Genomic DNA, 14,340 nt, shown 5'->3' on the forward strand with positions numbered 1-14,340 from the left:
TAAAAGACTTAGAACAGTGTTAGACTTTTATGGGAGTACTGTAGGCATTTCACAAATGTTCCTTAAGTGAATTATAGAATCTAATTTTTTAAATTAATTTTTATTGGAGTATAGTTGCTTTACAATGTTCTGTTAGTTTCTGCTGTACTAGAATCTCATTTTATAGATGAGGTAACCTAGAGCCAGAGAGATCATATAGTTAGTGGCAGGGAATAGATTAGGATGTATAATTCCTAATTCTCTTTTTGGTGCTCTATACTCCTCTTTTTGTGGCTATAGTTATTTTACCTGCTTTAAAGTTAAATTCTTTTCGGAGAATAATTATAATTAGTAACATTTGAGCACTCACGGTGTGCCAGGTATTGTGCTAAGTATGTTAGATACATTTTCTCCTTTAGTCCTTGTAATACCCCTGTGTTGTAGTCATCACTGTTTATAGATGGAGAAACTGAGAGTTGGAAAGGTTAAGTGATTTGCCTAGTGTCAAAGATCTAGTAAGTGGAAGAACCCCATTTGTACTGTTACCCACTACAATGGAAGCTGTCAATTTGATCATTGAGAGACTGAGACATGCTTCAAGTTTGCCCACTTGTAAGCCTCTAGGCTGTAAACAATGTACGTATTGGTTTTTGGAAGGGATGCATGTGTTTGTGCGTGCCTGTGTGCACACAAGCGTTATGCTATCTCAGAGATGGGGATAGTTCTGGGAAGATTTCTGGAGTTCCCAAATGTGGCAAAAATACATTTCACTTTTTATGTCAAATATAAGCATAAGAGATCAGCAATTTCTTTTTTTGACTTGCAGAATTTCTACAGTTTGGGAAGTGGAGAGTTTTCATTATTTACTCATTTCTGCCATGTGTTTCATTTAAATTCTCTTGACTATTATTAGGAATGTTTGGTTTACTGAGTTTATTGACTTACTTTAAAGGTTTTTTTTCCTTAATTTTTTTTTGATGTGAACTAAAAGTCCAACTAAAGCATTTGTTAGATTTTGTATAAGTTTTGTAGTTATTTCCTAACTAGTTTATATCATGGTCCCCATAATATTTCTAAAATATAAACAATGTATGAGGCACTAAATTGAGGATGTTAAAATACAGCTTACATGTTCTGTTCCCAAAATGTCTCAAGCTGTGCAAATTTGTAAAATAGATAAAAGGACATTAAAACAACCCCTGCACTCTACTAAAGATACTAATGAATATTTATTTTGAGATTTAAAAACACTTTAGTGACATACTAACTCTCTCTTTTTTTTCTTGTTAAAAACTATCTATTATTGAAATCATAACAAACTTGATGGCCTCAGGGCAAACTGATGTACTTAAAATTACCAAAGTGGAAAATAATCTACCCACACTGTTTTTTCCCTTTTTTATTTTAGTGCTTGTGTTGGGTATTTACATTTTTTGCTTGTCTTTCAAGTAGGAGTGTACTTTGTGACACACACACACATATATGATATATATAAAAACATATTAGTAACTCTAGGAGAAGAGCTTGACTGGTATTTTTTTCTTCCTTTGTTTGAAAAAGTGATTAGGAAATGACTTTCTGGCTGCTACAATGGGAAAAGATCAGAAACTATTATCACTAAAACAAATAACCACCCTCCCTTAAAGCATTTAGAGAAAATAAATATTTTATAAGGTCAGTAAAACAATTTTATTTTGGATATAGTCATTAAAAAACTTTCTGAGATAATTTCACTTTTACTTATATAATTATAACATGATGGGTAACATATTTATATTTTATACTTTATACTTTAATTCTTTTGTTTGTAGGCCACAGACAATTAAAAGACCTTTAAATCCTTTGGCTTCTGGTCACGGTGAGTTATTTATTTGCACTGTTATTTTTCAGCCAGTGAACTTTGGTTAGAAGGAAGGAGAAGGCAAGATAAGGGTTGGCAAGAGCAGTTGAGATCATATATTCTTGTTTTCACTGAAGTTATGTCTCACTCTTGCAGAGAAATTTGTGTTGAAAATATTTACACTTCAGTAAGGAGTATTTTTGTAATGAAGTTCATTGTGTTAGACTATCATAGGATTAAGTTTAAGTTATACATTTATTCTTTTATGCATTTTTGCAGAATGTGTGTGTTCAGGCTTTCTACTATTTGTACTCATCTTTTAGTTGAATGAATATCCAAAAAACTTCTGCCTCACATCTTTCCTAAAACTTGAAATTGTTGTATATATTGGGAGTCTGATTTCAAATTCACATGACTTTATATCTCATTAACATTTTTCATTTTCTACTTAAACTCAGGGTTTGGCTTAAATGCTGCCTTCCCTGCTCAAATTTCCCTGATCCTCTTAACTGGAAGTAATCTCTCTCTCCTCATAAAGTGATCTTATGTATTGTTTTGTTCCTCTTACAGCTCTTTCCACTTGCTAGCATTATTTTACTATTATTTATGTATCTATTGATCTACCCTGATACTTTGGACATATGGACAGCATTTATTGATTTCATCCCTTAATACAGAGTCTGGAACGTAATAGATGGAATAGTTTGTTAGATAAATGATCAATGAAATTCACCCTCCTCATTTAATGGTCTTGTCTACAGTAGTGAAAATCACTTGTTCCTCCAACAAATGATTATCCACCATTTACTATGTGCTAGGCACTGTATAGGTGCAGAGGGGATGTAAAACTGAAACTTACAAACCCTGCCCAGTCTGTAATAGACAGAACAGTTTGTCGAATAAACCATTTCAAGTGTATGATTTCAGGCTTTTTCCTTAGGAAATATATATCCCTGTTCTCTGAATATGCACTTACTGATGAAATCTTTGATGTACTTTTAGCAAATATGGAATGGTTTTCATTTTTTTAATTTATTTGGAAAGCTGCTGATCTCATAGAGTCAATAAACATGAATTTCCTCCTGGAAGGCAGTGAGATTGCAACATTCCCTAAATGTTGGCAGACTAGTCATTCTTAGAAATGAAAGAGCATCTTTAAACAAGGCTTTTGGATTTATATGGAGTCACATATGGTACTCAGTGGAAACTATTGATTTACTATCAGATGAAATGCAAATTCCCAGGCAAGAGATGATCTTCACTATGAACTCACATTATGATCTGATAAGTTAATTAACCACCCTCACTTATTTTAAAGATAAATGGGAACAATTTCAATGTTTATCGTTAGGGAACTGGTTAAATGAATTATGGTATATTCATATAGTAGAATATAGCCATTCTAAATGTTGCTGAAAATTTATATTCATTTATATCAGTGGTGATCAATAGCACATTTTAGGAGAAGAAGCAGGTATCAAACAGTATGTATAATATGTTTTTTATAAAAACAGAATTGATATAATATCTAAATATCCTGTACACAAAGAAAAAAGACATTTACCAAAATGTAAATGGTATTTATCTTTGGGCAGAGGGAGTTATGTATGATATTTTTTATTTTATCTTTGTCTTCTTTTTTTAAACATATATTTGCAATGAGCGTATGGTACTTTAATAAACAATGGCATTAAATAAAAGTGGCAAAATGAAGACAGTTTTTCAATAGTTAATGAGCAGCTGCATACAAACTGCTGAACTGTGCATAATTTGAATCTTACAAATAGTCTTTAAAAATATTCCTGAATAAGGTAAAATTTTATAATGTCAGTCCCGGGAGTTTCGAAGCAAAAACACACATCTTTAGCAGAAACTGTGTTATAGCCGTAGAACAAATAAATAAGTAAAAAGACTCTGACGGCCAAATAACTGTGAGCCCTTAAGATATTTAAGAGTACTCTCAGATGATAGATTAGATTTTACTTTCCTGTCAGCCCGTATTAAATCTTGGACAAGCTGAAAATACTCTTTATCCAGGCTCTTGGAAATGAAACCGTTTAGTCAAATCGGGCATAATTCCTTGCATCACCAGAAAGAGTTGCAGTCACAGGCACATCTCACTCTCAGATTTTATTTATGTGGGTGAACTGATGAACTAAAAGTAACCTCTACTGAGTCTTATTTTTGTGGAAGTGTAGCAGTTTAAAAGGAGCATCTGGAAGGAGTTTTTAATAATAAGCATTTTGTTTTCTTTTTTCAGGGAAAAGTGAAGGTAAGTATAATGTCTTTATCATACATCACATATATGAATTTGCTTATACATTCAGATGTTTGTTGGGCAAACTTGTTTTTTTCTTCCCGCACGTGAGACGAAGAAAAAGTTAATTTTTATTTCTTTACCTGAAATTCTAGAGGTGACAGCATAGGTTAAGGGAAATGTGACTCTTTGTGCCTGGGATCAGGCAGTAGAGACAGCCTGCCTCAGCCTCTGATAATTCACTGGTACATTTTACCTATTGCATGTGAAAGCTAGGCATTTCCCCAGCCTCTGTCAGGGAAAACTTCTCCTTTACTGGTTGAACTCTAGTATCTGCTAGGTCTCATATAGGAAGATTCTAGACATGATCAGAGTGTTGAGCTACTGTCTTCCAAGCTTGTGGTGACTCTTGGGTGTAGGTATCATTGCCAGCTCTTTAAGTTACTTGTAAAGCTAAAAGTTTTAACATATTTTAGGTTTACTCTGTCTTTTTGAGAATGCTTTTGCTTTATGAGTGAGATTGAAATGATTTTTGTTGCTATTTGAAGATCTCAACCTGTCTCTCATTATCAGAGAGAAGATTGTTAACCTGTAGAGGCTGTCCTTAGAGAAAATATCTTATTTATGAGTATATTTATAAGTATTCATTTTAGTCAAATATGAAAGCTGATATATTAGGTGATTATCTAACTGGATCACATTCAGAGAATATCTACTTCAGGATTATAAAACGGAACTGAAAATTTCTTTAGAAGGCTAGGTCCCAAGCAATGTCACACTCCTGCTCCCCCCAGTTCATGGTCCAAAACTTGAAAAAAAAAAAAAACCCCAAAACCTAGAGGTTCCCAATAAGGAAACAAATCACTTGTAATCCCACAACCCCAAAATAATTGATAATGATAATGGCTAAGAAGACATGCTAGTACTTTTCAAAGCAATTTACAAATATGAGTTTATTTAATCCTTCCAACAATCCTAGGGGGTATTATTTTTATCTCCATTTTATAGAGGCAGAAAATGAGTCCCAGAAAGGTTTAGCAACTCAGCTAAAATCTTATGATTTGTAAGTAGCAGAGTCAGGATTCAAATCAGGCAGTTTGGCTCCAGGGTCTGTGCTTTAGTTACTATCTCATACTGCTTCTCTGCTAACATTTTGATAATTATTATTATTTACATGTTTATATTTTTATAATAGATATATTTATAGTTTTATATATTATCATTACCATGTCTACTTGCTTCCTTAGCCTATGTCCTCATCAGCTCAGGGTGCTCTAACAAAATACCATAGACTAGATGGCTAAAACGAAAGACATTTATTTTCTCATAGTTCTGGAGGCTGGGAAGTCCATGATCAAGGTGCCAGCAGATCTGGTTCATGGTGAGGGCCCTCTTCCTGGCTTACAGACAGCTGGCCTTCTTACTGCATCCTCACATGATAGAGAAAGAAAGAGCTCTGGTCTCTTCTTCTACTTATAAAGACACTAATTCCATCATGGTGGCCCCACCCTCATGACCTTACTTTGGTCTAATTACCTCCCAAAGACCCCACATCCAAATACCATCACATGGGGAGCAGTGGGGGTTAGGGGGAGGGTTTAGGGCTTCAACATATGAATTTTAGGGGGGACACAAACATTCACCCATAACAACCTAGATTTCTAGAAATGGATCTACTGGATCAAAGGATAAGGACGTTTTAGGCTCTTGATACATATGACCAGATTGCTTTTTGTCATTGGAAGGGTGTGCTAATTTATACCCCTTCCAGTCATTGTGCCTGCTAGTTTTACCTGACCCTCATCTGCATTATTATATTTTTACCTTTACTCTTTAAAGTTGTATCTTTATAGTTTTAATTTGAATTTTTATTTATTTTTTTATTGAGGTATAGTTGATGTACAATATTATATAAGTTTCAGGTGTACAACATAGTGATTCACAATTTTTAAAGGTTATATTCCATTTATAGTTATTTTAAAATATTGGCTACATTCCCTGTGTTGTACAATATATGCTTAATTTGCATTTTATTGTTAGTGAGGCTAAACAATTTTTATCTGTTACTACCATTTATATTTTCCCTTTATGAATTCTCTATTCATATTTTTTGCCCATTTTTAATGGGCACTTTAGCATTTTTATTCAGTTTGTGAGCTTTTTATATACTTAGGATATTATCCTTTGTTGTATTTGCATTTTACCCAGTTTGTTGTTTGCATTTTGCTTTTGTTTATAAAGTTCTCTGACACACAGATGTTTTATGTTTTTATGTAGTCTATAAATATATAAATTTATTGTTTATTCCCTTTGTCATTTCTTCCATTACTTTTATGCTTGTTTGGTTCATTATTAATATTACTATAAACAACTTTGTAAAAAGAACTATATAGTACAATGTTTGTCATCGCTAGTAAATGTATACATAGAATGTTCACAAAGTTATAATAATTATTTCTTATGCCTTTTTATATATTATTTCAAATAAACATTTTCATGCATTGTCGTGTTCCACATTCTTCTCATTTTAATAGTTTTATATTATTCAACCATGTTAACTAGTATATAGTATTCTATCATGTCAGCTTAGGCCTTGTATATTTTGATTATTTCAGGTTTTAAAAATTATGTATAACATAATCATCCTTCTGCAGATTATCCACCCCCCCCACCTCCATTTTGAGTTATTTCTTAAGACCATAATTCTAAAAGCAGAACTGTCAAGTCTAAGTATATGAACACTGATCTTATTAGGTCATAATATATAAACGATGTTTGGTTTTTGTAACATTTCCTTGAATTGCTCTTTTGAAATATTGAATGGCATATAATACTACCAGCTATAGACAAATAATATACCTCCAATACTATTTTATAATTTTTATTTAACTTCTCTCATTTTAAAAAGTATATAATGAGTTCTTAATTTTTATAGCGTGAATTGTTACTAAGGCTAAGTATTTTTCCATGTATTGATTTACTATTTAAATTCTGTGTTTTGACCTCATATAAAACATTTTATCCAGAAAGTTATGAGGCTGGGGCCACCTAAGGCAATGCTAAAGCCTTCTAAAGACCGAGCTGCCAAGTGGAACTTAAAGTGAATCCATACCAAGAACCTCTCTCTTTCCTTTACAAACAAAATTTGGACCTTTGAATCACTGTTTGTCAAAAATTTGCTATAGTATTTTAAAACTTTTGAAAAACTTACATTTTGGCATTTTTACAATCTTGTGACTTATTTTTCTTTTTATTTCAGAGAACACTTTTTACAGTTGGCTAGAAGGTAATTGAACATATTTAAGCAAATTTAAATAACATTTTTTTTCATTTTTAAATGCACATAAAATTAATTTTCTGTCTTACAAATTTCACATATGAAATTTCTATTTCCAAATTACTTTTTGTAGGCCTCTGTGTAGAAAAAAGAGCATTCTACAGACTTATTTCTGGCCTCCATGCAAGCATTAATGTGCATTTGAGTGCACGGTATCTTCTACAAGGTATGTGACATTTCACTTTTATTCACTTTACCACACTTATTTTCAGGTATTCTTAAAATTTTCTTGGTATTTACCTGGATGAGAAAGGATTGACCCTATTGAATATTAGGCAGTAAAAGATTTATTCTTAAATGGTAGTAATCAGGAATGTGGGAACCATGGACCTTATAAGGAAAAGTTCAGGCTGTTCTTAGCTTTCTTCACCTTCTTTTAAGAAGCTGCTCAAAATCATACATGTCACTTTGGAAATGTTCTTTTGTTGTGGGAATTAAAAAAGCTCTCAAGAGCATAGTTTGTTTTTCATTAGATATTATTGTATCAGAATCCTTATATTTGTGTGCCAGCTTCAGGCCTGGGGTTGAACAGGTAAAAGCATTTTTTCGGCTGCTCTTCATGCTTTACGAAGGCTGTTGAAAAATTAGACCGTGTTGGAGTTTCGTCAATAACATATTTCTTCTAGAATTAAAGTATCTTTTACTTCTTAGAAACAAACTCATAGTAACTTTAATTAGGGCTTCAAACTCATTAGTAATGTCAGATAGTCATTTTTGACTTCTGTACCTTGGTTTTATGAGTATGTTTATATTCAGAAATTTGATTTTATTAGTCCTGGTTTCTCAGTAAAATATTGAGTTTATTTTCCTCTTAAGGATGGCTTCTAGGAGATAAAATATTAATATGGAACTATTAAAGGCTAAATTATGTAAAACAGTTTTCATGGTTGTATTGATTATATATTTTAAAATATAAAATCAAATTAGCTTCTGCAGGCATCAATAACCTAATATAAGTAAAATGAAACTTACTTAATTTTAAAATGCAGTTTTTAAAATTTAATTCTTCTTTCTTCTCAGATACCTGGTTGGAAAAAAAATGGGGACATAACATTACAGAATTTCAGCAGCGATTTGATGGAATTTTAACTGAAGGAGAAGGTCCACGAAGGCTTAAGAACTTGTATTTTCTCTACTTAATAGAATTAAGGGCTTTATCTAAAGTGGTACCATTCTTTGAGCGCCAGGATTTTCAACTCTTCACTGGAAATAAAGTTCAGGATGCAGAAAACAAAATGTTACTTCTGGAAATACTTCATGAAATCAAGTAAATTGTATATTACAACTTATACAACTTATACATTAATAGAAGAGTGACAAGTGGTATCCAAAATTAAATTCTTAAATATTCAACTTAGAGAAAGGAAAACTATCTAAAAAATAATTAAAAGCTAATTTTGCTCATAGATCGTTTAGAATTGAGTTTTGGTTTTGTTTTCATTTTGACTTATGTACTAAAAGGCACATATTTTTAGTTTTAAGAGCCATTCTTTTGGTATTTGATACTTGCATTATTTTCATATTTAGTTGAAGAGGTTGGGTTTGGGGCATAACTTCTACTATATTATACAGTTAGCTTTTATATTTGAGGATAAGAATTTGTTTGGGGGCATCAGAATTTTGGTTTTACTATCTATTCTACTCTATTTTACTTATATTATTCATCACTGACCAGCAAAATGTGGTATCAGCAGGACTTTTAATGTTTTATAATACATGAAAATATTTTCTGTTCTATGCAGAGAATATATTTTATTTGTGTTTTATTTAATGTAGGTCATTTCCTTTGCATTTTGATGAGAATTCATTTTTTGCTGGGGACAAAAAAGAAGCAAACAAACTAAAGGTAATAATTTTATACTCTAACTTAATTTTTAAATACAAACTCATGCAGGTATGAATAAAGGCCGTGTTTTTATTCTTAACAATAAATCTTGATGTACATCCTGAAATTATAAGAAAAGTCAGAGTCATAATCTTTCTTTTCATCAAGAAAAAAGGAAGTCCAAAAGCAGGTCCACCTTAAGATCTAGTTTGTGTTGTTTTCAAAGTAACAACAGAAATGTGTACTCTTTACAGAAGGCTTTCATTTCACATTGATGCTCTCATGTAGTAAATAGAACTTATGAATGAAAGGAAAGGGATCTAGAGCACAAGGGGCAGAATTAGTCTGTCTTTCGCTGGAGAGAATTCTGAAAATAGTTTTGGCTAAATTACAGGATGCTCTGTAGGGGGAGAGGTTACAGTATTGTTTTGTCAATTCATCTCATTCACTGGGAATTAAAGAAATTTAGTTACACCAGGATGCAGTTCTCGGAGGAACAGAAGACCTGAGATCGCACAAGATGGGCTCTGGTCTTTGCCTTACCTCTTTTTTTTTTTTATATTTATCTTTATTTGGTTGCACCAGGTCTTAGTTGCGGCTCGCCGGCTCCTTAGTTGCAGCATGCGGATTTCTTAGTTGCGGCATGCATGTGGGATCTAGTTCCCTGACCAGGGATTGAACCCATGCCCCCTGCATTGGGAGCGTGGAGTCTTAGCCACTGGACCGCCAGGGAAGTCCCTGCCTTACCTCTTAATAGAGGTATGACCCCAGGCAAGAACATCTTTGTGCATATTTGCCTCAAAATACTACAAATAAATAATCTCACTGGGAAAATTTATTAAACGCTCACTGGGTGTAGAGCACGATTTTTGTCACTAAAGGGAGAGATGCTTCTACCCTCAGGGGATTTCTAAGTCTTTTTTGAGGACTTAAGTAAAATTATATTATTGTTCTCAGTTATAAAGCTATAGGTAAGTAAAGCAGGTGGCCCTCAGTAGGACTGGGCTGGATCTGATTTTATCAGAATATTTATAACAAACAATCTTCCTTTGTTTCTAATTCTTTGTTTCTTTCGATAATGAAAGAACCTGATTTTTTTGCAGCTTGCAAACAAAATACTTTCTGCACTCCATTTTTTTGCTGTTAGATAATAGTTATTTTTGACCTCCCATCTACCTCCTACTTAAAGCATTCTTGCTAGAAATATATAGCTCAGTGCTTATATAACCTCCCAAACAGTTTCCAGGAACTTAGAAGTGAGGGGGAAGATGCTGTAATAAGACTTTTTTCCCTACTATTTTCGATATCTTTCTTATTTTTAATACACTTGCTGGTTTATGGAGAGTGTTTTGGCATCTACTCATTTTATACTGTGCAGATTAGAAATATTTCTCACATCGTTTTAATTTTATCGAAACTCTGAAACACTCAGCTTTCATATCCTGTGAAATTTAACAGATAATTTTTCTGAGTCCTTTTACAAGAAAGGAGTAAAACACCAAGGAAACTTGTTGATATCAGATTTTTTTTTTTTAAATAGCAGTTTATGGTGAATATCATGGATTTGAACAGTCACATAAGTTCATTTGAAAATCTCACCTTGTCTCCTTTATACTCTATCAGTGTATGGTTAGAAAGAGAGGACTTGTATGAAAGAGAATTGTTTAGTGTTCAATTCACAATAGAATAGGATCTCGCCTGAAGGCTTATAAAACATCTGAGAATTGGGTGAGAATTGTTTTTTGGTCAGTTGGTTTCATTGAATGTAGATCACAATGTTTAACCACAGAATGTTTGATTATTCTACCCACTGACTATAATTTTAAGTATTGACCCCAAAACTGTGTAAATTAACAAGGAGAATTTGTAAATGATTTAGGTTCTGGTTATTTTAAGGATCATACATTTTTCTAATCTGGGTTAACTTTAGAATATACTCAGGTTATTGGACATTGATTGTCATTTGTGGAAGTCACAAGGATTTTCTCCTTGTTCTGATCTAGTAAATTTCTAGCTTATTAATTTGTTTCTAGCATATTAAGTACATTTAAGCATTTGTGCTTGGTTTTAATTTTGCAATGTTATTTTGGCTCTTGTAAGCAACCACGTTTATTCTCTGTACATGCCACATAGGGATTTACTCAAGAGCTGCCATATTCAAGTGTTTGAATTAGTGAACATAGATTCAAATACCAAGGTTAGACAATGTGTACAAAAGGAAGCACAATCATTTCGAATAGAGGCTTCCAACCTTTACGAGTCTAAGTCAAGAACTTTCAAGGCCTCTCCCCATGACAGTAGTGTTTTTAGCATCTATTGATTGTGAAAATATAACTGCCAAAAATCCACTATGCATTTAGTAACACTTTTAAAGTAAAAGTTATTATTAATCATAAAATTTACATCCATTTGGAAATTTATAGTGCATACATGTGAGCTATTTGTTCTGTCTATAAACAACTGCTTGTCTACACAGGGATTTTGTAGACTCTTATACCAACTATTAAATCCTCCAGAGGTCAGCCCCTCATTGGATGAGAACATCTACTTTAATTTTAGCGCTCTGTTATTAATGTTAAAAGTGTGAATTTCCTTTAATTCAAGGTTGAAACACAAGTTTAAAGGAAACCTCAAATCACCAAAAATCTACTTAGGGAAATATTGCTGGGTAAATATTTTTTCTAAGTAAGTTTAAAATTAGAATGACCTCTTACTGAACTCAGTCCAAAAGGTACAGAAACACAAGACATAGAATATTGCTAACATATGGTGACGTTTAATATTAATTATTTGGGCTTTGTATTAAATCAATAAGATTTAAGATCTGGGATCCTATTGTAAATCTTTTATTAATACATGTAATGGCTGTTTCAAAGTCTCAGGCTGGATGAAGCATCTGGGGAAAGACTGTCCCCAGAGTATGAATTGAGGTCTGCTTTGAATAGTAGGTTCCAATCTTTACTGATTTATTCCCATTTTTAGATCTTTGGTCTTGTTCTGTTTTGATTGAGCCCTGTGTGTGTTTTATCACATAAGAAAAACAAACGAAACATTATATGCTTACAAAGTTATAGGCCATTTGGTATAATGAATGTTCCATCTGAACTGTATGTCAAATTTCCTGTTTCAAGTACCATAAGCTTGGGATTCCACTATAAATTCAGGACAGAGGGAGTCACTTGGAGGATTAATTAATAATTTCCACTGTAGTAAAAGAAGGATATGTTCTTGGCTTCCCTTCTTTCTTCTTTATTCCTTAAAGACATATACTACTTTTGGATGAGTTTAATGCATGTTGCCCTTTTATAAACAATATAATACCCTAGTATTCATGGATATATATATATATATCTATTAAAAGTATAAAGATAAAAAAGGAATGATAAACACCAAATTCAGAATAGTTATAGAAGGTGGGATATGGGACTTTGAAGGGATACATAGGAGGCTTCACTGTAATGGTTTCTTTCTGAAACTTGGTGGAGGGTACGTGGATTTCACTATATTCTATATATTTTTGTGCGATAATGTCAATAATAATCAAAGGTCTGGTCGATTTACCTAATTAATACCAGAGAGAAGGGTTTTAATTTAACTATTATGAAACCAAAGGTTTTTATTCCTCCCTCCCTCCTTTGATTTTTTCCTCCTTCTTTTTTTGGTAAATGATGTCATACGACCCCCGCCCCCCTCCCCTGATATTGGCATATGGTTAATAATCACATACAACAGAACACCTCAACTCAGTTACCTTTGTATATATTTATAAATAGTCTAGTTTTGGAGGCAGGCAGGATGGGGTCTAGATTTGCTGTTTACTAGATATGAGAATTTAGGCAAGTTACGTAACCTCTCTGAACCTTGTTTTTTTAATTCATTAGGTGTAGACTGTAATGATATCTACTTTTGGATTTGTGGTGAAGATGAAATGAAATTGTATATGTAAAGATTCTGGTGTGTAGGAGGTACTCCGTGGATGTTGACTTCAGTTCTGTTCCCCACTTTGGTGCCCTCCCGTGCCTTGCATACTGTGAGGCACATAGAAGGCACTCAGAAATACTTAGTATTTGACTATATACTACATTTTAATAAAATTTTAAATTATTTTTAGGAGGACTTTCGACTGCATTTTAGAAATATTTCAAGAATCATGGATTGTGTTGGTTGTTTGAAATGTCGACTGTGGGGAAAGCTTCAGGTAAGCATATCAAGCTCAATCCTGTTTTCATTCTTTGCACAAAGAATTTTCTGATTTTTCCTTTTTTCTTGTTTTTATTATAGACTCAGGGTTTGGGCACTGCTCTGAAGATCTTGTTTTCTGAGAAACTTATTGCAAATATGCCAGAAAGTGGGCCCAGTTATGAATTCCATCTAACCAGACAAGAAATAGTATCATTATTTAATGCATTTGGAAGGTTAGTTTCTACCAAAATTGTTTCTGCTAGCCAAGTAAGTCTAATGCAACATGTATACTTTCAGATAAAACTGGGTAAGAAATACCCTTTTTAGTGAAATTTTCTCACTACAGAATTCTGTGATCTTATGAAATAACTTTGTAGATACACACAATCATTAGATAATATCCTTTATTTTCATCTGTTGACTTTTATAATCATGATTAATTCACTGAGTGGACTTCAATATTCATCTTGCTGAAATTGTATATTTTTTCTAATTATTTAAAAGTATTTGTGCTGCCCAAATGTTTTTTGAAGGTCCTGGAAAAATCATGTTGTGTAATGTAGGTGTACACATAAAATTTCCATTTGAATTCACCCTTGTGTAAAAAGTTTAATAGTTCTTTTAAAAATAATTTGCATCAAAATGATTAGAAAATAAGCTTGAAATAAGGAACTTACATTATAAAATTTAAGTATAGATACATTTCTTCTAGCCTATTATAAAGAATGCAGAGATTTATTAAAAAACATTTTCTAAGGACTACATTACTTCACTTTAAAAAAATTATGACTAATATTTTGGGTTTGATTTAATTGACCTTCAAAATTATTCTGTAGTATACAGAAGCTTGACAGTTATATTTGAGTACTTTGCAACTTTTTTCATGGTGGAGAACAGAGCTAAAGTACACTTAAAATAAC

At 32.6% G+C, this 14,340-nt stretch overlaps 1 protein-coding gene across 4 annotated transcripts in view; it reads left to right on the top strand.

The window, feature by feature from the left end:
* The window catches only part of ERO1A (endoplasmic reticulum oxidoreductase 1 alpha), a 45,844-nt gene that overhangs the window by 27,580 nt on the left and 3,924 nt on the right, over positions 1 to 14,340 (top strand). Inside the window, exons 8-16 of one of the 4 annotated variants that reach the window (XM_082448405.1) lie at positions 1,791 to 1,837; positions 4,080 to 4,091; positions 5,407 to 5,457; positions 7,336 to 7,362; positions 7,487 to 7,579; positions 8,434 to 8,680; positions 9,190 to 9,259; positions 13,350 to 13,436; positions 13,520 to 13,653. In XM_082448405.1, coding sequence (XP_082304531.1) covers positions 1,791 to 1,837; positions 4,080 to 4,091; positions 5,407 to 5,457; positions 7,336 to 7,362; positions 7,487 to 7,579; positions 8,434 to 8,680; positions 9,190 to 9,259; positions 13,350 to 13,436; positions 13,520 to 13,653 — 768 coding nt within the window. The remainder of the gene's footprint in view (positions 1 to 1,790; positions 1,838 to 4,079; positions 4,092 to 5,406; positions 5,458 to 7,335; positions 7,363 to 7,486; positions 7,580 to 8,433; positions 8,681 to 9,189; positions 9,260 to 13,349; positions 13,437 to 13,519; positions 13,654 to 14,340) is intronic. The other 3 variants (XM_082448406.1, XM_082448407.1, XM_082448408.1) reach the window with 3 other exon arrangements.

This window comes from Balaenoptera physalus (genome assembly GCF_965194825.1).
Source record: "Balaenoptera physalus genome assembly, chromosome: 2".
Classification (NCBI taxonomy): domain Eukaryota; kingdom Metazoa; phylum Chordata; class Mammalia; order Artiodactyla; family Balaenopteridae; genus Balaenoptera; species Balaenoptera physalus.